Source organism: Gossypium hirsutum, chromosome D09 (assembly GCF_007990345.1).
Source record: "Gossypium hirsutum isolate 1008001.06 chromosome D09, Gossypium_hirsutum_v2.1, whole genome shotgun sequence".
Lineage (NCBI taxonomy): Eukaryota > Viridiplantae > Streptophyta > Magnoliopsida > Malvales > Malvaceae > Gossypium > Gossypium hirsutum.
Window position 1 is genome coordinate 32209906 of NC_053445.1, and position 25379 is coordinate 32235284.

The 25379-nt window shown below is 34.4% G+C and overlaps 3 protein-coding genes across 7 annotated transcripts; all 3 read right to left on the minus strand.

Moving 5' to 3' along the window:
- Positions 1 to 4410: 4410 nt before the first annotated feature.
- On the minus strand, positions 4411 to 6026 carry LOC107892113 (zinc finger CCHC domain-containing protein 10). Of its 2 annotated transcripts, XM_016817110.2 has the most exons (3): positions 5871 to 6000; positions 5601 to 5636; positions 4411 to 5503 (listed from the first exon to the last, which is right to left on the minus strand). In XM_016817110.2, exon 3 carries the CDS (start codon positions 5463 to 5465, stop codon positions 4671 to 4673), a length of 795 nt encoding a protein of 264 aa, XP_016672599.1. In that variant the 5' UTR covers positions 5466 to 5503; positions 5601 to 5636; positions 5871 to 6000; the 3' UTR covers positions 4411 to 4670. The 2 variants fall into 2 exon arrangements, with proteins under 2 accessions (XP_016672599.1, XP_016672597.1); XM_016817108.2 differs by lacking the exon at positions 5601 to 5636 and having other exon boundaries at positions 5871 to 6026.
- A 1298-nt stretch (positions 6027 to 7324) lies between these two features.
- LOC107892114 (uncharacterized) lies at positions 7325 to 9959 on the minus strand. Of its 2 annotated transcripts, none has more exons than XM_016817111.2 (3): positions 9511 to 9959; positions 8005 to 8236; positions 7325 to 7890 (listed from the first exon to the last, which is right to left on the minus strand). In XM_016817111.2, exons 1-3 carry the CDS (start codon positions 9673 to 9675, stop codon positions 7688 to 7690), a joined length of 600 nt encoding a protein of 199 aa, XP_016672600.1. In that variant the 5' UTR covers positions 9676 to 9959; the 3' UTR covers positions 7325 to 7687. The 2 variants fall into 2 exon arrangements, with proteins under 2 accessions (XP_016672600.1, XP_040956264.1); XM_041100330.1 differs by lacking the exon at positions 9511 to 9959 and adding an exon at positions 8323 to 9502.
- Positions 9960 to 10215: 256 nt separating this feature from the next.
- On the minus strand, positions 10216 to 22762 carry LOC107892115 (bromodomain and WD repeat-containing protein 1). Of its 3 annotated transcripts, none has more exons than XM_016817112.2 (25): positions 22431 to 22762; positions 22102 to 22193; positions 21422 to 21770; positions 21080 to 21234; positions 20610 to 20849; positions 20095 to 20204; positions 19908 to 19985; positions 19701 to 19807; positions 19226 to 19320; positions 19034 to 19149; positions 18833 to 18936; positions 18674 to 18751; positions 18383 to 18461; positions 18098 to 18266; positions 17234 to 17304; positions 16132 to 16212; positions 15978 to 16048; positions 15446 to 15542; positions 15278 to 15337; positions 14453 to 14507; positions 13950 to 14347; positions 12038 to 13870; positions 11339 to 11917; positions 11067 to 11125; positions 10216 to 10685 (listed from the first exon to the last, which is right to left on the minus strand). In XM_016817112.2, the coding sequence occupies exons 3-25, from the start codon at positions 21763 to 21765 to the stop codon at positions 10481 to 10483; spliced, it is 5184 nt and encodes a 1727-aa protein (XP_016672601.1). In that variant the 5' UTR covers positions 21766 to 21770; positions 22102 to 22193; positions 22431 to 22762; the 3' UTR covers positions 10216 to 10480. The 3 variants fall into 3 exon arrangements, with proteins under 3 accessions (XP_016672601.1, XP_016672602.1, XP_040956263.1); XM_016817113.2 differs by having other exon boundaries at positions 22115 to 22193; positions 22431 to 22759; XM_041100329.1 differs by having other exon boundaries at positions 22102 to 22221; positions 22431 to 22750.
- Positions 22763 to 25379: the final 2617 nt, after the last annotated feature.

Here is a 25379-nt window from a genome sequence, read left to right on the forward strand (position 1 = left end):
TCACATAAGAACCTTTAATTTAATGTTCTATAGCTATTTGACACTTTTATCTAATAGAACACAAGTTTTACGTTTTACACGATTTAGTCCTTTTTATCAAATTAACCACACAAACGGTAAAATTTCTTTACGAAATTTTCACACGAACATTCTATCATACTTTAAAAATTAATAAAATAATAAAATAATTATTTTGACCTCGAATTGTGGTTCCAAAACCACTATTCTGACTAACCTTAAAATCAGGCTGTTACATTAGCTTTTGATGTTTGGAATTTCTTGGAGGAGTATGAAGGAGATGAATGGATTAAAGGCATGAAAATGTTGAGCCTGATTAGAAAGTTTGAACTCCAAAAGATGAAGGACCAAAATAGTGAATGAGTACTTTGACAAATTGCTTGGAATCGCAAACAAAGTAAGATTTTTGGATATAAATTTCTTGATTCCAAATTAGTTAAAAATTTTCTTGTAATTGCTCTTGAAAGATTTGAAGCTACCATTTCCTCTTTGGGAAACACTAAAGATCTGTCAAAAGTTAGTTTGGTAGAATTGATGAATGCTTTGTAAGCACAATAACAGAGAAGGCTCATGAGATCTAAAGGATTTGTTGAAGGTGCATTAGCTGTAGAAGCTCAGTACAGTCGAGAAGGAAAGGGAAAGAAACATGAAGAGAACAAGAAGGGAAATTTAGGTTCTGATTCTTCCATTACAAATAAAAGAACTAAATCTGATTTCCCTCCTTGTAAACACTGTGGAAGAAAGGGTCATCCACCTTTCAAATGCTGGAGAAAGCCAGACCGTCAAAGAATTTGTAAAAACAATACTTAGCAAAAGACGATCGTACAAGTGAATTTGTAGCAAAAGAATGTTGCTCAAGTTGCTGAAGAAGAAGAGGAGGAGCAACTCTTTGTGGCTACTTGATTTACAATCTACCGTTCAAGTGAGAAGTGGCTCATTGATAGTGGTTGCACCAATCATAAGACTTTTAATCGTGATCTTTTCAAAGAATTGGATACTTAAGTAGTTTTCCAAGTAAAGATTGACAATGGAGAGTACACTGCAGCTAAGGGAAAAGGCTCAGTTGCAATTAAAAGCATTTCAGGTGCAAAATTTGTCAAAGATGTGTTATTTGTACCTAACATTAGTTAAGATTTGTTGAGTATTGGCCAGTTAATTCAAAAAGGTTTCAAATTTATCTTTGAAACAAATCAATGTTTAACCAAAGATGCAAATGACAACGATGTATTCAAAGTAAATATGAAAGGAAAGAGCTTTGCACTTGATCCATTGGAGGAGGAGCAAGTCACATTCTTTGCAAAAAAATATCCATGCTGAAGTTTGGGACAAAAGGCTTGGACATTTCAATCATGCAACTATTGTGAATTTGCAAAGAAAGGAATTGGTTCAAGGTCTTCCTTGCCTTGAATCTAAAATTCTATTTTCTAGAGCTTGCCAATAATGAAAACAATTGAGACTTCCATTCAAGCAATCAAATTGGAGAGTTATTGAAAAGTTGTAATTGATACACACTGATGTGGCTGGACCTCACAACACTCCATCTCTCAATGAAAGTAGATTCAAAATAATGACGAGGGTAAGTCAAAATTTTAGCAATACTGTACAAAAGAAAGCACTTCCAGCTGTGTCAGCTGATGTAATATTTTCTTCGAGTCGTTTTCTCAATTACAAAATTGGGGCAAATAATCATATTGCGAATGCCAAAGAAGATCCTAAAGTTGTGTCCATGAAGGAGATTATTGCACGTGAGACTGCATTGTTTTTGGAGTAGCAGAATCGTCTCTCTGTTCGTGACCTTGCTAATAAATTCAAGAAGGGGTTAGATACTACTGCTAAATTGTTTGAAGAGGTTAGAATCAAAGAGGCAACATCATTGGGGAAACATGTCTGTTTGAAAAAGCTTAGAGATGCGTTAGAATCTTTAAAAGGATGATGTAGAGGAAGCTTTAGCAGTTCAACTTACTCAAAGAGAATTCTAAGCATTCTCTACCATTTCAAAAAGAGCTAGTAAGAAGCAAGTTTGAGTTTCTTAGAGAGAATCTTGGAATTTGTAGCAACTGAAGCAATGAGGAGTGTTGAAGATTTGCTTCAGTTTCTATAACAAAATAATCTAGTTAATTTTAGTAAGTTTTGAATTTTTTTCTAATTTTTAGAGATTTTTTAGAGATTATGAATATTCTTAATAGTCTATTTTTAGTCAATGATTGTTAATTTTGTTTTTCTTATATAAACACTAGTTTTCAGTTCAATTAAATGTACATTTTCAATAAAAATTCCTTCTACTTTCCTCTTCCCTTTGTTGTTTTCTTTTCACAGCAAGTTTTTCTCAAAAACTCCAACACTCCTTCCTAACAAAAGACACTTTGAAAAATATCTTTTTTTCCGGTGCAATCTCCCCAGTTCTAGTCCAAGATATTTACCAAGTTGTTCGACTTCTTTTGCGTTCAAGATGCTGCTGAACCATCTTTTAGGCTGCAGTTTAGTAGAGGGATTGAAAAAGAGTTCAAATTATCAAAATTAATTTGAAGACCTGATAGATAACAGAAATTTTTTTAGCAAAGTGCTGAAAGGTCTGTAAACCTGGACAGAGGAATTATAAATATATATATATAAGTCAACAATAAAGAGAAGATAATTAATAGGGGGTATTCTTGGAAACTTTAACGCTTCAAATGAATCCATTGGTTTTAGCTTTTTTTGAGTATAAGAGAGAGGATGTTCATGCATAAAACAAAGAGATATAGGAAGAGAGGATTCCCCTGACTTGATCCTTTGAATGGGTTAGAACATGTAGTGAGAGAGTCATTGACAATGACATGATAAGAAATTATGGAAATACACTGGTGGATTAATATAATCCATCTTTGGTCAAAACCCATTTCTTCACAGGCTATAAGAAGAAAATCTCAACTGATACTATCAAAGACTTTACTCATGTCAATTTTGAACGCAATGAGAAAACCTTTACCCTTTGTTTTCCTTTTGGTGGTGTGGAGAATTTGCTTGCAAGAATAATGTTGTCAGGGATGAGGCGACTAGGAATAAAAAGCATCTTGGTAATAGGAGATGAGATTGGGAAGAACTTTTTGGAGGTGGCTTACCAAGATTTTTAAAATGATCTTATAGACAACATTACTAAAGTTGATGGGTCTAAAGTCAATTGAATTGGTTTGAGAATCATCTTTGGGAATAAGGGCAATGGTAGTTTTATTGAGTTCTTTTAGCAGGACACTCGAGTGGAGAAAAGACAAAGAGGAAACAATATCATTACCCACACTATCCTAGAATTTCTAGTAAAACAAGCCTAGTTTACTATCCATACCCGATGCTTTAAGACTGTCAACGAGGAAAACAACATCCTTTACTTCTTCGAGTGTGTTTAGTATTGTTTCTAAGAAGCACTTTTGGGACAAAAATATTTCTAAACAAGCTGCTTTTTTAGAAAAAAAAAAAAATGATTCTCCCAAGTTAAAAATTAGCCCAAAAGCACTTTTATCAAAAGTTGAAAATTTTAACTTCTCCCCAAAAATATTTTTTTTTTCCAAAAGCTCTTTTGAGAAATATTCTTAAACTAGGCTTTCATTGTGAAGTGCTGGTTGAAATAGAAGATATCATCTTAACAAAGGTGGCCCTTAGGCAATTATAAATGGCTTTTTTGCTCACATTAGCATGGCTGCAAAAAAAGAAGTTCAAAATATTTGAGAAAGACCTATTTAACAGTCATAGGTCATCCACCCAATTGTTGTTGGGGTCATTGATACCATCAATTTTGTTTATAGCTCCTGTGTTTAATAGTAAGGCGGAAAAACTTGGTGTTTCTATCTTCTAAAGTGCGTAAGCGCCACTGATGTCTTAAAAGTACGAGATTTCTTTCGCCATTTCATTCTAAAATCGGATTTGGAAAGGATCAAGTAAATGGCCGGAGAAGGGGTCATGCAATGATGTTTAAATCAAACCAGATCAAGAACTTAACTTGAAAATCTATATGAATTAATTGAATCGATTAAAAACTGATTAAATCAGATTTTTTTTTAATTTTTAAAATTTTAATGAGTTTTTAATAAAATCAGTCAAAACCGATAAATCGATGACCTGATAGTTCAACCACTAATCCAGTTCTAAAAATAGTGGAGCCATGTTCAAGTTCCTCAAGCCTAAGCTCCGTCCAAAAATGCTAACATCCAGGCCACCGCATTGTGGGGGCATAACTGCTGCTACCACCGCTCTTTGGCTCATCCAGCAATTGGCTCTTCGTCAAAAAGAACTTTGAAAACATTGGCGACCAAATCATAAACCTTTTTTAATTGAGTGAACAAAATAAAAACTCTTGCTCAAATCCGAGCAATGGGAACGCAGCAGTAATTAACACAAATTCAGATGGCACATTCAAGGTGAATAACTCAAAAAATAGATTTTTCAAACTCCAATCATATAACACTCAACAAATAACAACAGCATCTGATGCTAGAAGGAAAAGCAATGAAAACATCTAGCAACCTATCCCAGTGTGTTTGATTTCCAGCATTTGTAGGAATATAATATGCCAAAGGGAAAACCTAATAAAGAACCGCAAGCAGATGGTAAAATTATCCGGTCTCAAAACCAGCAAATCCGACATCGAAAAGGAAATGTGTATGACAACCCTGTTCCTTTCAGCGCCTTCTGTTATGCTTCCGGCTCTCCCTTCGGCTGCTCTTATCATCAGAATCGGAACCTGATGTTGATTCAGAATCGGAAGACTCAGAAGATGAGCTGTACCTTCTGCGTCTCACCTTCTTCTGCTTCTTCTTCCTATTCTTCTTTCTCCTACGCTTCCTCTCTTCCTCGGACTCCGATGACGAACTGTAATCCGTACTACTCACTGCTGAAGAAGAACCTGATCCCGTAACAGATGAGGCACCACCGCTATCAGTCTCGAAAACAGAAGCCTCACTATCACTACTAGAACCCGAATCTGACCGGTGCTTCCTCTTGCTTTTGTTAGACCTACTATTATCATCTTTCTCATCATCCTTCACATCAGGGTTATCCAAATCATAAGAGACAGAAAGCTTCATCCTCAATTTTGGGTTCTTAAGCTGCTGAGTACGCGACGGTCGCGACATATAAACCCGTTCATTCTTACATTCATACGTCCAATGCCCCACTTGGAAACACTTTTGGCACTGAGAAGCACCCATCGTAGACGTCATGGTCATCTTGTCTTTCCTTTCGCCTAATCTAACTGCCTTTTCAGTACTCATCAAATACATTTGCCTCTTCGCTTCCCTTTTCTCTTGCCATCTGCTAGGCCCCTCTTCTTTTTGCCCATAAGCATTGACATTTCGGGCAGCAGCCGCAGCTGCCCTTTCAGCCTGAGCTCGACTTAGGCCTTTTGCAGCACTCAATGCTGCTGCCTTTATTCTTTCAGCAGCAGCCTGAGTTTTCTCTTCTTTCTTACGTGACATTTTATATATATATATATGTATGTATGTATGTGTATATGCTGCAATCAAATGTTCAATCAGATCAGTTCATTACTCTAATAGGATTTTTAGAACTAATGAAAAGTGGATAAAGACAGAAAAAATATCAATGTTTACCTATGAACTTAACTACGAACAAGCAATGACGGCAAACTGAAGACAATTTGCAAAATCTACCCGTTAAAACTAAGAAATTATAAGTAAACGAGCAAATTTTCTTCAAAACAACGAAACACAAACGTAAAAGAAATTGAAAAAAAAAGAGTAATTCCCAAATACAAAGGCCAAATAAACCCTAAATTGAAAGTAATAATGGGCGAAATCCTTAATGGCGGATAGGGTTTTAAAATAATTAAAATCGAAAGGGAGGGGAGAATTAAGGCTTACCAGAACTTCTTCGCGTTGGGGAAAGATCCAAATCGAAATCCTTAATAGCGGATGGGGTCTTTTCTCTTTTAAGAGTAAATTCAGATTAACAACGCTCGAGGTTTTTTTATTCAATATTTGTTTGTAAGTTAAAACGTCCTACCTATTTTATATTTCAATCAAATCCGCCTGATTACTTTCATATCTTTTAACCGCCTAATAATAAATTTATTCCTTTTATAATCCTCATTATTTACAATATTTATCAATTTAATTTTAAATTTAAAAAATTTCAAAACTAAAATAAAAATTTATTTAAAAAGATTTTTAGGATTTTGGTACTATTTTTAAGGTTTTTTTTAAAAGTATTTTTGTACTTTTATTTTTACATTCTTTTAAACTTGTAAAGGATTTTAGAATTTTAATAAAAAACATATTTTAAATAATTTTCTATTTTAAAATTTTTTTATACGTTTTAGGATTTTTATAGAATTTGAGACTTTTTAAAAATGATTCATTCTATCTATTTTTTAATTTTGTTAAATTAGGACTAAATTGACATTTTGTAAAGTAAATTTGTTAAAGTTTTTAGAGTCCAAAGATCAAATTGATAGAATGTGTATATATTGAAGGATGTTAATCAATCAGATTAATAAAGAAAAGAAAGTGGTGATTGAATCGGTGATTCACTTGTAGGCAAGGCGGGGAGCCACTGTGGGTTAGTAGCTTCTGGGAGTCGAGTTAGAAAGAGGAGGAAGAAGGAGAAAGGAGAAGATGTGTGTGTACGAAGTAATGCCTTGTGAGCTGTTGTATGGATCTTTTTAAGTGAGAGACAAGATTATCCATGTGTTTAGAGATTACTAACATTGAGATTTAATCTGGTTTCCTAACTGTGACGTTCTAGATATGACGTCTTAAGATAATTGGGTAATCAATGATTTTAAATTTCCCATATGCATCTCACATATGTTCAACAAAGGTATGATGTTGTGTGAGCTTCGTCAAGCTCAAGTTTGCTTGTTAAAAGTGGAAGGTACACTAGGCCAGTTTTTCATTGCTTTTGAAAATTTTGAGTGTTTGGTATTGCTGTTAAAAAGTGCTTTTGAAGAATAAAATGTCCATTTTAGACATGATATTATAAAGTAACAAATATGTATTTAAATAATGTTCAAATTAGTTAATATTATGATATTTTAGCAAAAATATAAAAAAAATAATTTATTATAACTTATTGTTAATATTTTAATATATAATATTAATTTTAAATATTTCTAAGTAATTAATATTAATTATTTATTAAATTTAATTAGAATATATAATTTAAATAATTAAATATTTATACTTAGATATTTACACAATTGTATTATTATAAAAATTATTTTTTATTTTTAATTAATGCTTTTAACACATTTGTATTATTTTATTTTAAAACATAAACCTAATAAATTAAAATATTACATATATTTGGATTGAAGTTTTAAAAAGGGATAATATTTATATATCAAATATAAATACTAAAAATTTTACAATAGCATTTACAATTTAAAGTGAATTCATTAAACTAGAAGCTATAACATCTCTTATTAATTCCATTTCAAAACCACTTAAATTGTTTGATTCACCGTCATCATCACTATCATCGTCGTCGTCATCATCATCACTTTCTCGACCATGCGCATTTTCCGAATCAATATTATTCTCATATGCCGAGTTAATATTTTCGTATTCCATAAAATCTGCATCATTTCGACCGACATGTTTTCGGATAAAATTGTGTATCGTCATTGTAGCAACAACGATCATCGTTTGCTTTTCAAAATTATAACTTGACATATCCCTTAAAATGACCCATTTTTTTTCAAAACACCAAAAGTTCGTTCAATCACACTACATAATGATGAATGTGAATGATTGAATATCTCTTCTTTACCAGATATCGGTCTACCTCTACGGAAGTCAGGTAAATGATATCGCTGACCTCTATATGGTCCAAGATAACATTTCATTTGAGGATATCCAAAATCAACAAGATAATATTTTCCTACAAGTCATAATATAACAAACAATTAATTCAAGAATTTTTTTAATAAAAATAATCAATTAAAGAACTTATACTTTATTATTTAAAAAATCACATATAAATAAAATATCTAACCATTTGGAGGGTGCGGAAATTTGTATTTTGGATCTCGAATTGCATCAAGAAATATTCTAGTATCATGTGCCGATCCTTCCCATCCAGCCATGACAAATGTGAAACACATATTAAAATCATATACTGCCATAACATTTTGAGTCGGGATATCTTTTCTTCCAATATAGGGAATTTGTTCATTTGGTGGAAGAATAGCCGCAATGTGAGTACCATCAATTGCACCTATGCAATCCTGAACAAATAATCATATTAATCTCGTGCATATTTTTAGTATTGATAAATATATTAAAATATAATAATATAAAATTAAATTTTAACCTTAAAATGCGTTATATATCTAGAATCATTACGTATTTGTTCAGGTATTGAGCTAAAAAAAGGATCTTCGGGTGCAATTAGATCAGTGGCCATCCTTGAAACTTTCTCAAGCACAACTGCAAAGTATCGACTTATTGTTGATCCAGACCTTTGAAATCTTTCTCGACATTGGGAAACTTTTGCACCGATGCCCAAGATGTATAAAAAATTCCCAACATTTTAGTAGAAGATATGTTTCTTGAAGTTTGCAAGTTGTATCTTGTCTCCAAAACTCTCAGCAAACTTGTGAATACCATTTTAGACATTCTAAAATTAATCATACAACGTGATTCGTGACCGTCAAGGATCTCTCGGATCCATGTCTCACCTGACTGTTTTGAATCCATGCATGGTTGCCTCAATATATACTTCTCGTAATATAATTGCACGGAAGAATATGCAACAACAAATAATCGGTTAAAACATTCCATGCGTTGTAAAATCTCTTGTTGCTCTTCACATAGCTATTTAATCCAAAACTGATATTTTGTATTTTCACAATTCCTAGCTTCTGCTAGTTTTCACTCTCATGCCTAATATTTCTTATGCTTCTCAACACTCAATATCTATTTCTCACTTATACTTCTTTTTTCTTTGCTCACTTATACACACCACACATCTAAACGTGTATGTATATAGGCTATATAAACCGACTTGGTTAACCTTACTGCCACACTTTCAGCAAGCTACCACCTTGCTTAGATTCTTGCCACATTGTTTCTATCCATGCATTGTCAATTTAAAACCATTTATAACTTTCCACCTAGCAAGCCAACTTATCAACTTATCTCTATGATAAGCTGACCTTGAAGTGGATTTGACCTTTAAAACTTCCCCTCAAATCCAGCTTTTTCATTATATGTTTTTTTTTAAGTTTGTGAATATGTTTGTCTTCACTGAATTTGTAAAAATATCGGTTAATTAATATTTCGTCTTGCAATTGACTAGTTGAATGTTTTCATTCTTCACCTTTTCTCAAGAGGTAGCTAAAAATTCAGGCAACAAAACTCATCCTATGAATTAAACCTAGAGATCAAGGAAGCAAATCAACGGATAATTTGATGTACTAATTTTCCAAGACATCACCAGCAGTAAAAAAAATCTGAAAAAAAAATGGAGATACTCAGACGAAAAAAAAGATAAACTCACCGATGGTGGAGAAGAGGAACAAAGAACCAGCAGAGGAACAAAGAACCAGCGATGGGAGAAGAGATGAGAGCAAAGAACCAGTGTTGTGTGTGTGGCTAAAAAGGTAAAAGAGCAGCCCAAAAGCACTTTTTTGGCTGAAAAAGCTAAAAATTTCTGCTTTTTCATCTGGCCAAAAGAACTTCAAAGAAGTTAGAAATTTGCTACCAAATAAAATGTATTCTTTATTACTTTTCGCCCAAAAGAACTTTTATATGTAAAAATACTTTTCAACGCCCAAAAGAACTAGCCCTTAGTCAAGCTTGCTAGAGACACATGGTTTGCTGAGGGATTGGCTCTGCTGGAGGACATTTGTTGGGATTTGTGATGTAGTTATAACAAAAGATTAAATTTATTATTATACTAATAAAAAATAAATTTCTACACAAAGTGATAAAGCAATCAAATTTCAGAAAAGATGAACCAAAACAAATTTGCTAATGCTAACAATTGACTTTAAATTATGAAATCTAAAAAGCATTTAAAAATAAAAAATTCTAAATTTTTCTATGGCTTATTATAACCTAAGCATACCATCTTAATATTTTTGATACTCATTAAATTATTATAATTTCTCAAAATACCGAATCATAAAGTTGATAGACCTTGACATTTTAAATAGCAAACATCAAGATGATAGGGAGCTCAAAAGATTCTCCAGCAGGAAGCTAGCTAATACGTTTTTCATTTTGAGAATATATTCTTTTTCAAATTTTGTTCTCAATATAAAATGGTCTAAAACAACAATGAACCTTTTTGGTGGATAATTTTCCACACACCTACCATTCCCTGATATCTTTCTCTCTCGAAAGAATCTCAAAGTATAAATCAATAACAAAAACTGGATTTAAGAGACAATGGAAAAGAAAATTAAAAATGAAAAAGCAAAAATTCTAATTTATCTACAAAGATGGGTCTTCACTATAAGATCTATCTACGGCGGCTGCAAAGACGACAATGTCCGCATAAAAAAGTCGGATAGGCGTCTGAGTTTAGATAAGAGCTCTGCATTTCTCCCGAAGTAAGACTCCGCATTCAACAACATTACCTGGATATCGTGCTGCACTGCTTCTAAACTTCGATAATAGTTGTTCTCCAACCTAGACTGGATAATATCGAAAGATAATGGCACAGGGTACCTGCAAAAATAGAGTCATTTCCAACATTCAGTCGCATTTTAAAACCAAAAGCCAGAGAGTACTCACTAACACCGAGTTTGGCGGGTGGAAATGAGGAAGGAAAGTGTGTGGATGGAAATTTCCACTTGAACAAGCAATGTTTTTAACAACTTTAGCACTAACATTTCTCTATTTTTCATCCTTTGTACCAAACATAACAAAGGAAACATAACTTCCCCTTTCCTCATCTTTTTCCCTTCCATTCATTTTCCTTCCTACCAAACATGGTGTAAAATTATGAAGCAGGAATGCAGGATGTATATAAATGCTGACACGTATTAAAAACTTCAGATTGAACATCCATATAAGCATGTAAAACATGACTCTTTAAAAATTATTTACCTGTTTGTAAAATTAGACTTCTGTGAAACTTGCTTCAATTTATTTACTGCGTATTGATCCTGAAATAATTTAAAGCAAAATTTAACAAGAATTTAATGCTAAAGCTTCCAATAAATTTAACCTACTGCAACAGTGTCACTCGAACTTAAGCTTGAGTGATAAGCAATTTGGTAGATCTAATTAAGTTCAAGCTTGGACACTAATCCCGTACTTCGCATTAATTACTAAAAGTTCAGGAAAAAAGATTTTAAGACTCATATTTTGCCAGATACCTGAGCTTTGTGAGAAGATTTCTCCAATTTGGCAAAGGCTGAAAGTAGATTATCTCTGATATTACTATCAATATGAGGCTGCTCCCACTGAGTATCCGCATCAAAGAGCTCCCATGGACTGTGAAGTTGTGGTTCCTTGGGCTCACTCCGGTACTGAACAGTGTACCTTTCCCATGGACTATCGGGAAATTCATAAGATTTGGGCTTCACAGCCACAATCCGGCCATCCCACCAACTTCCATCGTCCCCACTCGCATCTTTCCACCAGACTTTGCACTTATCCCTGCAGCTCCAATTTCTATCGATAGCAGTATCAAAGCGAGTTCTTTCTACAAGGAAGTCAGGGAAACCAGTCATATCAGGCAGTGTCAAGTTAAATGCTCTATCGAACATGCTGGAAGAAGGGTCTGTAAATTTAAGAGTCATTTTGCAGCAACTCTCCCCAGACCCTGGAGAAGTGGAATATTCAAGCCCTTCAACTCTACAAAATTCCACTGCCCTTAACATGCTCCCTCCTTTTGATGAAGTCCATGGTCCTGCTTCCTTCAAGCCAATATGAGCTGCATATTCTTGATGCCCCTGAAAGAATAGAAGCTACTAAACATAAAAATTTTGCAACTACCAATACCAACCATAAAAAATGGAGTACAGAACTTAGATAACAGGAATGGATAAAAATAATTAGTATTTTATCTTTACCTGTCTCAAGTATACAATTTCATCACCTAGTTGGGGAATATAGCGAGACCCTTCCTCATGTGTTGTCAACATTAACCATGATCCTCTTCTTGTTGATTGATTGGGTTTCCGTATTGGACTAGTGTCATGGAAATAGTAATTACTTCTCCTGTTTCTAGTAGACCTCGATCCAACTGCCATCCTTGAACTTGATCCCCATTCCTTGCTAGGAAGTTGAGACCCATTTGTAGAACCATCCTGGGTGCTTCTATGTACATCTTCTGAATGAAGTACATGCCCTTTCAACCTGCTGGATAGTTTGTTATGAGTCCCATTTGTTGAACCTTCATGGAGATCTCCTATCATACTACTATTATGGTTAGATACATTTGCAGTGCTTTCTACCATGGCACAGCCGCTTTCTGAATTGGACCTATCCCTCTGTGTCTTTGATCTTCGATAAACAACATCATACATCTTTTTTGAATCTGGTTGTAACCCCCCAGAGACAAGAGGAGTTGACATGGGCATTCTATCAACTTGAGCATCCGAATCTCGCAACCCATCACCTTCGTTATCTGAACAGATATCATTGGATCCATCAACTAAGGGTACCTCTGAAACTAGGTCTTTTGCCCTCTCTGAGGTGCTATCATTTAATGCATCATATCCACCATTCATATGACCTCTTGAAATTTTCATTTTCAGCCCAGGACTTTCATCGTCAATTGTGGTCCTTTTGGAGAAAAACCTTAACTTAGTTGAAATAGGCATATTGCCCTCTTTTACCTCAGAAGGCTGTCCATTCTGATTAAAAGATGAGATAGGCATATCCTCAGCTGATCTGTTGACCCATTTTGGTGATTCAGGATATTTTATATGTTCACTAGGACCTGAGGGGTCCTCAGCATTATCAGGATCATCCAAAACTTCTCTTTCATTCCCAAGGTTCTCCGGTATTGTCACCTTACCATTCATATCCTCCTTGCAAGTTTGGACATCTGTGCTCGGGGATACAGTAGCACAAGCCTTTTCTGGTTCTACATATCCATTGACATTATTTTCTTTGTGGTCACGAAGACATCGTGTAGACCCAGCATACACATCTGATGACACAAGTTCACCGAATCTCAGACGTTTGGAAGTACGAGCCTTAACTCCTCCCCACTTAATTGCCCCATGCCCCCCATCTTTGTAAGCTTCAGTCAGATCTAAATGATCTTCAATCTTGTCTGATTGCCCCCTTAGTCCACCTATCATGCTATTGTTTGCATCAACAGAAGAACACCCCATATCCAATGAGCTTATATGTTTTACGCTTCCTTCAGAAGCTTTGCGTGAAAAACTTGCAGAAATTTCCCGTCTTTCAGGTGGCACAAGCTTATTTGGATCCCGGCCAGGCAATTTAAGGACCAATCTCTTCCTGTTCCCAGCATTATGGGATTCAGGAAGTGCATTAGCTTTAGCAACATCCTCAGACTCACCAAAGAAGACTTCTTTTCCTTTTGAAAGTTTGATTTGTTCATTTGGCAAATCTCTATCAGATTCATCACTGTCAACATATGAATCTTGTATCATAGATTCACTCTCAGAAGAATCACCTTCAGAGTCATATTCATCTTCCCCATCAGTTGATGTTCCAGTTATTTTAGAAAAGAAGTGTAAAGCATTGCGTGCAGCAGCTCTTCGAGGTCTTGATGATTTTGAGGAAGTTTTTGAAGTAGAAGACTTTCTCCGTAAAGTTTTTCGTCCATTTCTTGATTTCCTATTAGGGCCATTACTTAAGGAGTTGCCATCGCATTCATCCAAATTCCTTCTTTTAACACGCCTACCGGAAGATGTCATAAACTCACTCTGAAGTGGAGGAAAATTCAAGTCAACCAAGAGCCTCTAAAAACATTAAATATAGTAATGAAAAGGATATTAAACTTACATCAGCCTTCGGTTTTTTCCTTTTTGATCGACGACGGGCATCTTTATGAGTATCATCAATCTCACTGTCATCCGTACTGCACTCAGGATCACCAGAGAGAGAACCTAAACTTCCTTGCTCCCCTCCTGTAGAGTACTCCTCTATGACATTATACTCTGAATCATTATCATCACTTTGCACTTCAATTTCTGGCTCCCAATCCATGGCATCTAAGAATGCTGGCAGAGGAGCAGCAATTGCATCTAAATCTGCCAAGGGCGGGATTTGGTAATCCTGGTCTAGACTGAAGTTCGGCCCCACAAAAAGGTTCAAAGCACCAGGTTTCCACTCCAAGCCTAAAGCACCTAATCGCCTTTTCTGGTACATGGTCTGATAGGGTTCTGTGTATGGAATCATCCCTAAAGTTTTCCAACCCAAGCAATTACGAGAATAAATTAACCGGGAGGGTGGTAAAAGGAATTAAATGAACCAATCATTTGGGACGAGTATGAGTAGAGTTAAACCTGAGTCACAAAGAAGATCTTGCATATTCCGTCTATATGTAGTAAGCTGAGTTTCCTGAATTACAATGTCAAATCATCAGAATTTCAGTGAAGAAAATGTGAAGTTTTTTTTTTTTTGGTGGAACCAAGGTATCCTCCATTTCCGTTTTACGGTCCATAGAGATTAATTCTTTTAGGGTTTGTGGCTACCCGTTCCAACAATGTCATCTCCAAGGTTCAAACCCAGGTCCTCCCCTTGGGAGAGCAATGTGCCTTATCATTTCACCCAACACTTGTTGGGAGTGCAATGAAAGCATTTTAATTATCTGAAAACTCAGTTATTAGCTTCAGCTATGATGTGCAAAATATTAGGGATGGGATATGAGCATCCACACATAACTAGAGATGATATATTTGAGGCGAAGAAAAAATATGCTTCAACAAGGAGTAAAGATGTAAATCTGCTAGACCAAAATGTCTAGGAACGAAGTCAAAAATCATTGATGGCAATAAGCTATGATACATTTTTAACAATAAACTTTGATATGCTTCTCCCTCTTCTCTTTCTAAAGAAACAAGTTGTATGTAAGACCCATTCAAATGACAAGCTGGAATAAGAAAAACAAGGTCATTTGGGGTAAAGACTGAAGAAAGAAGAATAAATTATTCCCAGTAAAAATGACACATGAACACTGACTGTATCAAGCAGCAGGCAGGGTAAAATTTAAGTTTTAAGAAGATGATGCTAATAGAGAACCATTAAGTCAACTTCTCAGTTCTATAAATGTAAGCAGACCATATTAAGGAAAAGTAGCAAAAATAGAAGTTCAAATAATGGCAACCAACCAGATCAAGTGAATTCCCAGAGGTGTCATGGATAAGAGGTCGATAATCACCAAGAAAGAACTGTAGATGAAGTGCACATATAGTAAGTATCATTATGAGTTATATAGAACTTAGTTTTGACTCTGAATAAAACTAGATGAAAACACAAGTAGTTAAAATACGAGGTACCTGATCATATTTGGCGTCCTTCTGAGATTCCCCTTGGCCTGTATTTAGTATGTATAATTGACCAACATCATCTGAAAGTATAATGGATGTCCCATCCCTATTTTACAGATACAGTGAAGTGTAACATGATAGGAACTTTAAGTTTGCAGCAATATAAAACACAGGAAGACAGACTTTTCATAAAGATTCCAAGGTATTTTAAATGAGAGGAAAAGATCATGCTTGCAATCGACCTAAATGATAACACTTAAAAGGTCATACGCATCAAAAAATTTCTAAGCTTAAGATTGGGAACACCATAGTGGAAGAAGGGATAGAGAGGAAGGGTAGGGAGAGGGGAAGAAGGAAACAAAGGGTAAGGTTCCGCTTGTCAGGATTGCTTTGAAAAGGCATACTATGTATATCCTGTCAAACAAAATAACATGTATCTAAAGCATGCTTGATAAGATGGACAATGCAATTTAATTTTTAATTATAGGGGAATTGACACAATAAAAAGGGTTCTAATCAAGCTTTCTCTTAGTAAACTTACGATGAAAACTTCCCATCAACCAACTTGAAACGAGCAATTTCATATATTCGAATTGGTGTGCCTTCCCATATCTACAGCCAAAAGAATATGAAAACACGTCAATTAACAGAGATCCAAAGATACTTCACATAGAAATAAGGAGCTCGAAACTCACATCCCAGACAATGGTTCTTCCATCATAGCCTGCACTCATAGCTATCCGTGGGTTGAAAGGATGAACATCCAAAACATATGTCTTAAATAAATGAGTAAAATAGTCAGATATAACCATGAAACAACTTGGCATCCATTTTTAGACACCCTCAAATCACAAGCATTCACATTGGAAATCATAAAGTAAACGCAGAACAGAAGATAGTCAAACTCATTAAAAATCACTTCATTGTGGTACACCAATAAACTTCGTCCCCTTTGAAAGACAAATAGATCATGATTCCTTTATCAAGAAAAACTTTCCTTTGCTCCAAGGCAAAATGCCCTTGGTGGTTCAAATCTTAGTACAAAAACATATCAGTAACTGAGTTCTTATGTCCAGGGGGCATATGGCATTTTACACTCTTACTTGAATGTTCAATAGTTGTGGTCCAGTATGTCTCGTTTTGGGTTTAGTTAATAAGGTTCTCAAATTGTCTTTAGTTTATACAATTTGGACCCTATCCCCAAGCCTACTAATTGTAAAATTTCAGAAGTCTTTTTTATCTGGTTGTTATAAAAACATAAGCTAGTTATGAAACTTGGCTATTAAATGGCAAAATTCCATTCTTCCCCCTTTCCACTAACTTCCATGTGAACCCTACCCGAAATAACACCATCATACATGAATAAGCAGATTGAATAGCCAACAGTGCATGATTTAAAGCTGAGAGTAAAAAATGATGATTAACTTATTTCCTGTTTCTTTGCAAGAAAACAGAAGGCTAAAAGCAGGAAAGCAATCAAAACAACATCACAGGTCAGAAATAAGGCGCAAATGTCAATAAGGGTGCTCCATTGAAATATCAGAAACATGCAAAAAAATGATGTCAAGTGCTTAAATAAACAATACAAGGGATGCAATTAGGCTTTTCAAATAGAAGATAGTTATCCAGCTAACATATCACCCAGACAACATACACCAGCTAAAATGGAAATCCACATGAGTTGATTTGAAGGCATGCTAACCCAATAAATATAGTAGATTTGAACAAATTGAAGACTATGCTATTCTACTGTAAAGAAGAGAGAAGAGTTGAGGCTTGGAAATGTAAATAACTTACAGAATCAGTATGACCAGACAAAGAATGTACCAAGCTGCCATCAGCAGCATTCCATACACATATTCTGCAATCTGCATCATGAGAATATGTTATTTAGCCAAAACTTGCAGCTATTTAAGCCCTTGCATGGTTCCAAGAAAAGATCACAAAAATGTTCAATCCTAGTCCAGATAACCTTTAAAATTTCCCAATTGGGTGTATAACCAATTTTGCAAAAGAATGCATTATACATTACAATGATGAAACTGAATAGTTAGAGTAGCTTAGCATCAAATACAGCCTAAACTGGGACAAAGTTTTACTCAATTAAATGTTTTAGAAGCACCCATGTTGATTTCTTAAACTTTTGTTAAATTTGATTGAACTAATAAACCTTCCTGGTGACCAAACCATAGACTAGCAGAACGAAAATTAGAGCCCCAACACTATTAAGACAGTTTTAATACGCTAAATACTACTAATAACAATCAACAGATAGACATAATAAGAGTCAGGGAAAGGAAGGTCTGAGTCAACCATTCAACAATAAAGATCTTTACAGATGCATAAACAATGAAATGAGCTACAAGCATTAAATAAATGAAGCACCAAAGTCAGGTTATGTTTGACATATCATCAGGGTGATTACAGGAAGTTTTAAGTCCAGCTATATGTGAGAGTTTCACCTTTTAACATTTTCTATTCTTTTAGGGAGGGGAGAGGGTGTTGCATTAAATTTTGATGGGGATAAGGTAAAAAATATATACGCATGTCAAAATGAGAACAACATTCTTCAGTCAAACTCGAGTCATTACAATTGTATTGTCTAAATGCTCAATGAAGTTAAAAATAGCAATCTTAAAAGAGCAGGTGAAAAATAAATACCCATGATAGCAGCAAGGACAAAGCGGTTATCTAGGCTCCAGATTATCATATTTACACCACGAGGAGTTGGAAGAATTCTCTGGCGTGGACCCCCTCTTGGCGGTTGTGGAGGCAATGGTGGGGGTGGAACTTTAAGATGATAATGTTTACACCAGCGACCCACTTTACCCTGAACCAAGTAACAGAAATAGTTGTTCCTAAATAGACAAGCATGGTTGAAATCATAAACTTAAATGATGAAGGCCTTGGAAAAAAGCAGTGAAAAGTGGAACTGTTTATAGTTACGTGTGATCTACGAGATTTTGGAACCCAAATAATTGCACTGCCATCACGGGAACAGGTAACAATGTTGTCCTGAGAAAACCTGGAACATATTGTGGACCACATCAGACAACAAAATAAGCAGTTATATTCTTCTTCAACTGTAACGTCTAATTAATAAGTGGAAGCTAAGAAGTCCCTTAGAACACCCGTTAAGCTAGAGGGTTCTCAAAGAAGGGAGGATTGGAACACCCCCCCTCCAAAAAAAAAGAGGAAACAAAGAAAGAAAATACAAGACTTGAAGAAAATGCCCACCAGGAGTTTCTAAATTTTGGAACACTCTCTTCCTTCAAGCTGTCTGCTGTAGAATATCTTGATGAAACAGAACAACCACTGCAATTTAAGGCAGTAACATAAATTCAAAATACAATTCTATTAATAAAATTACTGAGCAATAGAGTATGATAAACAGACCTGAATTGCACATAATTTACATCATTCTCATGTCCAGATAACACGTCAATCTCATGATTTGGTTGATCCGAATCATCTGTGTTGGGTTTACAAGCAACCCACACCTGCAAATGATCGAGAATATGACATTCTACACCTAAACTAGTACAAAAATAAAAGAGATGGTAAAGCAGGACAAAATCTTGGAATAGGAACTCATACCCTAGCTAAAGTGTCTGAGCTACCAGTGACAAAGACAGTTCCATTAGCATTGAACGCACAACAAAAAATTTGATGGCTCTGTTGCACAGAAGTTGAAGATGAACTGCTGTTCTTTCCTGCAACCATTTTAGTATTGCTATGTAAAATCCGTCCATCAGAAGCATTAAAGTTACGGATACAAAGGTAACAAACCAGCTAAAGAATCTGAAGGCTTTGGAACGTATATCCGAGGACGGATTTCGGCATTCCTAGCATCCCATATCCTACATGTCCCATCATCAGATGACCTGCATAGTGTCAGGAAACCCTACATTTTAATTTCAAAGCAAACAGAAACCATGTACCAAAAGCTAACATCAATATAATATCAACCACAGAGTGAAGGACTTAAAGATTTAGGGTAATACCAAAAAACAATCATATAATCACCAAAATCAGTAAGGAGAAAAAAACCATGCGGGTAATACCTATAAAACTAAAATTATTAGCAAGTATCTTCTGTACCCCTCAGTTGAGATTTTTTTTTTTTGGGGGGGGGGAGCCATAGTTGGCAATTTCAACTTGTATTATATGACATTGTAGGGCCAACTACTATTTACTTAATTTCTAGGTGAGGGGGACAAGATGACAGAATTTGGCAGTTTTGACAATTAGGAATTAGTCTTACGATAGAAGCTGATATACAGAGCCTGGCCTAGGGCTAAAAGCAATGGCAGTAACAGCTCCGGTATGTCCTCGCAGAACTGAAATTGGTTGCCCATCTGGCAAGTGCCACTGTCGGCAAGCAGGAAACAAAATAACAATCATTGAATAAAAATATCATATTCTTGAGCAGGAAGAGAAACAAGAATCAGTAAGATGCAGGAAAGCTTACAACACGAATAATGCAGTCATTTGAAGCAGACGCCACCATAAAATTATTGGAACTGACAGCCAGGTCAGTTATGTCACCCTTTCATCCAAATAGAAATAATGTAACGTGTAACTAAAAGAAACCACAGATAGGAAAATAAATAAAAACTAAAATTTGCAAGAAGTGCATTATAGCTCATGAAACTCACTTCATGTCCACGGCAGCTAGCTAAGCAATATGCAGTCTCCATAGACCAGATTTTCACAAGACGGTCATCAGAACCAGTAATGACATACCTCCCAGATCGATCAAATATTGCTGCAATTTGTATACAGTAAAAAGAAAACAAACTCTACTTCATGATGCCAAGAAAAATCTTGTCAAGTTGGAGCTTTTGAGTAAAAGTGGTAAATGCTCAAAACGTTCAAATACAGAAAGAAAAGCAGGAGAGACCACAGAAAAGCTAGAACCCATAAAAAAATAGACAAGGAATCTTTAATGAGCTCACAAGTCTATCAACATAATACCTTCTCTGCAAGTGTGCCTATATATATATATATATTTTTTTGGGGGGGGGGAGGATGGGTTGACAAGCATGCATGCTTAATTTATGACAAACAAATAGCCTAATTAACACCAAATCTGAAGCACAGTGTATGAAGGTTACTCAGCAATAAAGAATTATGCATGGCTCAAACTGCAAATATGAAGACAAAGATATACCACAATAGACAGCATTCCGGTGCCCTCGCAACCTCTTGATATTTTGCATCTTCTGCACCATAGTTGATGGTTTTGCAATGGCATAACATGCTGCGCGTATAGATGGGGACCGATGATGTCTTGTGAAACCACCCCCAATTTCCCTTAAACCCAGCCCACGAACCTGATCAGCATGCATATGAGGCCAACGCATATGAACAGGAGGACGTTTGGCTTCACTTTTTCCTTTGTTGTCATCATCTGGGAGAAGATGAAAATCAAATTTAAGAATAACTTAAAATTTGAGGCAGAATAAAAGTCCTGAAAAGAAAATTGGAAGAATGGGCAAGAGAAGTTCTTTTATAATCCATTGAAGTAGTATCTCAAAAACCAAAAAATAATGAGAACTTCATCTGATATTTTTGTTCTCATATAGTTCCAAGTTTAAAGCGCAAAGGAATATGTTTCATGGCTGAAAAAAAGCCACCTACAGCTCAAAAGAGAAAAGGGCCCCGTTCCTAAAAGAGTGGGGACATCAGCAGCATTTGGAGTGTGTCTTGCACTTTTGTCTTTGGATTGGGAGGGTGCAGTTAATAACAACTGCTTCAAAAGCTTTATCAAGTGATCTTTTTCAATGTGAGGATTCCTACACAAGCATAAATGGCACGAGAAATAAGTCAAACTTTTTCATAAAATGCTGCATGAAACTCATAAAGTGTTTGTTGCTACTTAGTTATAAGTTGCCTTTGTCATTTGAAACACCATACACATTGCCAGCTATTCAATAGACATCTTATGATCACCTTAAACAAAACTAAAAGCTGATATCATACCTCTCCACCAACTGAGCATAACTTAAAGGGAATGACAAGCCATCATCATTTTCATGACCACTATCTTCCCCTTTCCTTGAATACCAAGCATGATACCTTCTAGGTAGAAGTTGATTTTCAAGCAATTCATTCCAAAACTGTCCACATGTTCTTTTACAAGGGCCAGTTGAAAGGAAATGCATAATCAAAAAGTAAACTTCCCTGAGATCAACATCTATGTTACACTTCTTAGAATCATCTGTCTCTCCATCCGCAAATTGAGCTCGCACCTTAGTGGAAAAACTCAATGGCTTCATCCTAACAGAAGGAGAATCAGTGGAGGGAACATATTTCTGGAGAGCCATATAACCTGCACATTAGAATAATAAAATCAACAGAATAACATGCGATAAGTTCGACCTTATTCACACATGGAAACAATACATCAAAAACAAAACCGCAATGACATTTATAACCAAACCATCCTTTCAGTCCAACGCAAAACTACTGTAAAAAATCTACAAGAGGGAAAACCTAAGATCTCAGCACAAACGCGAAAACCCTCCAAACCCCACGTTGAACATATACAAAATATAACAGCAAAGTGACTTTCAGCTTCTCTCAATAGATACCTCAATTTAGGAATTCACTTCAAATTCGTTCAATATCAAAGCATAAACATTTAAAATTCGCAAAAATACCTTCAGAGCGTACCAGGTGGATTAACCGGACGGGCAGTCACCGGAAACACGAAAATCTCTACCGTGCATTTGGAAATCCACAATGCAAAGGCCTGCAACAACAAGAACAGATCAAAAACCCTAAATTCAAAAGATTTCCACTGCTAACAATCAATAACAATAAATTCTTAACTAAAAAACAAACAAAAAAAAACTACCAAGTTCGACATTCAGTGCGATGCACGCACAAAGAACTTGCAGCCAAAATAACTAAAATAAATAGAATTTTGAAAAAAAATAACAAGGAAAAAAATATAGAAAAACAAGAAGTGGAATATAAGAAAGATTACCTTCAATGCATAAGATTCTTTTCAGGAGCAAAACGACGCGTTTTGGAGGTTTCAGTGTTATCTTCTTCAACTTAAAAGGAAGGATTTAAAGTGGGAATGGGGATCGAGTGAAGAAAAAATAATCGCTAAAATTTTAATTTCAATAACAATGGAGAAAATTTCGAAAGGAGGATAGCGAGTGAGGGACACGCGCGAGATGACGAATATTTATTTTGAAAATTCTAGGAAGGTAGCTTCTGTGTGTTTGTGTTTTCCTGTTTGGGGGTTTAAGAGAGAGAAAAAATAAACGAAGGGATTTCTCGAGATAAAAGGAGGAAGAGAAAACAAAGAAGATGAGAGAACCGAGGATTCAACGCAGCGTTTTTATATCTTTTACGATGCTCACTTACGCGCGTGAAAGGTAGCGCGTGTTTTGACGATATCTCTGAGAAAGCGGCGCCGTTTTATTGGCTCCGCTGGGCTGGGTTTTTGGTTTTTCTGGCTATTTGGTGCGCTTGTTTGTACTTAAAACATGACAAGCCCACAAATCAGTGGGACCCTATTGGCTTTGGTTTTTGTCTTAATTGCAGCTCTTTTTACCTGTAGAATTTTGGGAAAATTAGGCATATATACCATTTTTAAACGAAGTTAGCAAATTAGGGTGATTTTTTTCTAATTTAGGGGAATAGGTTGATTTCAGAAAAAGAAGCTGAAAACGTCTCCTACAAGAAGTGTTGGCATTTCCATCCCTCGTCACCTGAAAAAGTTTTCTATCGGAGGCGTTTTTAGATTCTCTTTCTTGCCACATCAACATAACCGGTTTGGTTTTTTTTTAATTTAAAATTCTTATTAATTTTTAAAGGAATAAATATCAAAATTATAAATGAACTTTGATTTTGTAGTATTATTTACGTGAAATTTTGATTTGATTCAGTTTTTACAAATCACTAACACCGTTATTGAATTAGCATCATTTTACATTGATATATTGTAGATACATAAAATATATGAATCCAATATGAAAATAAATGTATCTATTTATTTCTTTAGATGTGTATAATTGAATCAAAATCAAAGTTTCATATATATATGCATATAAACCCCCCAATTTAAGGTTAATAGATATAATTGTACCAAATTAAAGTTCATGATAATTACACATTAATATGAAGTTGATGTATAAATTTAATAGTTACCCCATTTTTAAACAAATCATTTGAATATATCAAATTCAAGGTTGATATAATTTTTATTTAGAAAAATTAAATGTTTATTAATACTTCTAGCATAAAAATTTACTAAAGTTATTAAGATTTGAATTCTAAATTATATGTTATTTTTTAATTATTAACTTTAATGATATAATATATATTTTTTATTATTATAAGAAAAAGAGATTTTTTTTAAATAAATTAAAATAAATTGGAGTATTTAAGTAGATTTCGGAAAAAAAATGATTAAGCTTATAAAGTTTAATTCAAATTAATTTAATTATTTACAATATTAAATACGATTATGAAAAAAATTAGACATATTTTAAGTTTTCAACCAAAAATAATAATTATCATTTCTTTAGAAAATGAAAAATATAAAAGAAAACGTGTTTGATTGAAAATTTTAAAAATAATTTTTGAAAAATAAAATATGTAAAATTCAGAAAATAAAAAAATTCATTTTCATTATTTTCACTAAAAATATTTTATAAAACTAGAAATAATGAAAATAAAGGGTTGAATTAAGGTCATATAAGCAAGTAAATATTTTTTTTTTCAACAAAATTTTAAATATTAAATATGATGCTTTAGTTGGAATCCAAAGGTTAAATTTTTTTAAATTAAAAAAAAAGTCAAAACAGTTATATTGTCGTGGCAGGAGAGAAGTTGAAAATGCCTCTTGCGGGAAGTATTTTCAGTTAAAGTGGGATGAAAACGCTTTCTACAGGAGGCATTTTCAGTTTCTCTCTCCAAAATTGACTTATTTTCCTAAATTTAAGAAAAATCGGTCTAATTTGTTAAATTCGTTTTAAATATGCCATATATGCCTAATAATTTTATTGATTTTTATTTCTTTTAGATTATGATATTACCATGTCATCATTTATGCCACGTGTCACAATCTTATTTTACCATGTGTCCTAAATTTAACTACGTTAGACTTAGGTATCGATTTAGTTGACGAAAAAAAGTTCGGGTACCAACCTGGGACAAAAGAAACTATAAGTACCAATTTGGGAGAAGTAGACAAGTTCAAGTGCTAATTTTATATTTAACCCCTTCTAAAAATTGTTTTTGAAAAGTTTGATAATGTTTACCATTATTGTTAAAAAGTGATTTTGAGAAGATAAAATGTCAATTTTAAACATGATGTTCTAAAGTAAAAGATTTAATGAAGAGATAAATAAATAATTTCATTGAAAAACACTTTTCCAAAAAGTCAAAAACTGTTATAAATATTTTATTAGGTAGATATTCATTAAGATCAATATAAGTTTTGATGTACTTAAAACTCTAATAGTAATTAGAAGTAGAGTTCTATTTCATTTATACTTCTTGTGTATATATATAAAAACTTTGGAGAATCATTGTAGATGATTTTGATTGATCAATAAAATATGTTCTCTCTTTACTCTCCTATTCTCTTTTTTCTTTATTCTCTGCCTTTTTATTTTATAATACGTTATCAACACAATTCTCTTTTAATTGTCTTAATTGTCGATTAAATCAACAGCAACTTTACGAACCATTAAGCTTCATCCATAATACCAAAATTCAGCCTCCGACCACTAAAATTACTCTTATTTTTTTGTTTCGTTGGCTCCTTTGCTTCATCAAATGGCTATTACACTACACCAAAATAGGCTTTTAGCGGCGTTTTTTTAAGCCGCTAAAAGTATTGACGGCGCTTTCACTAGCGCCGCAAAAAATGCCGCTGTTGACAACGTCGTTAACTTTTGCGGCGTTTATGATAAAA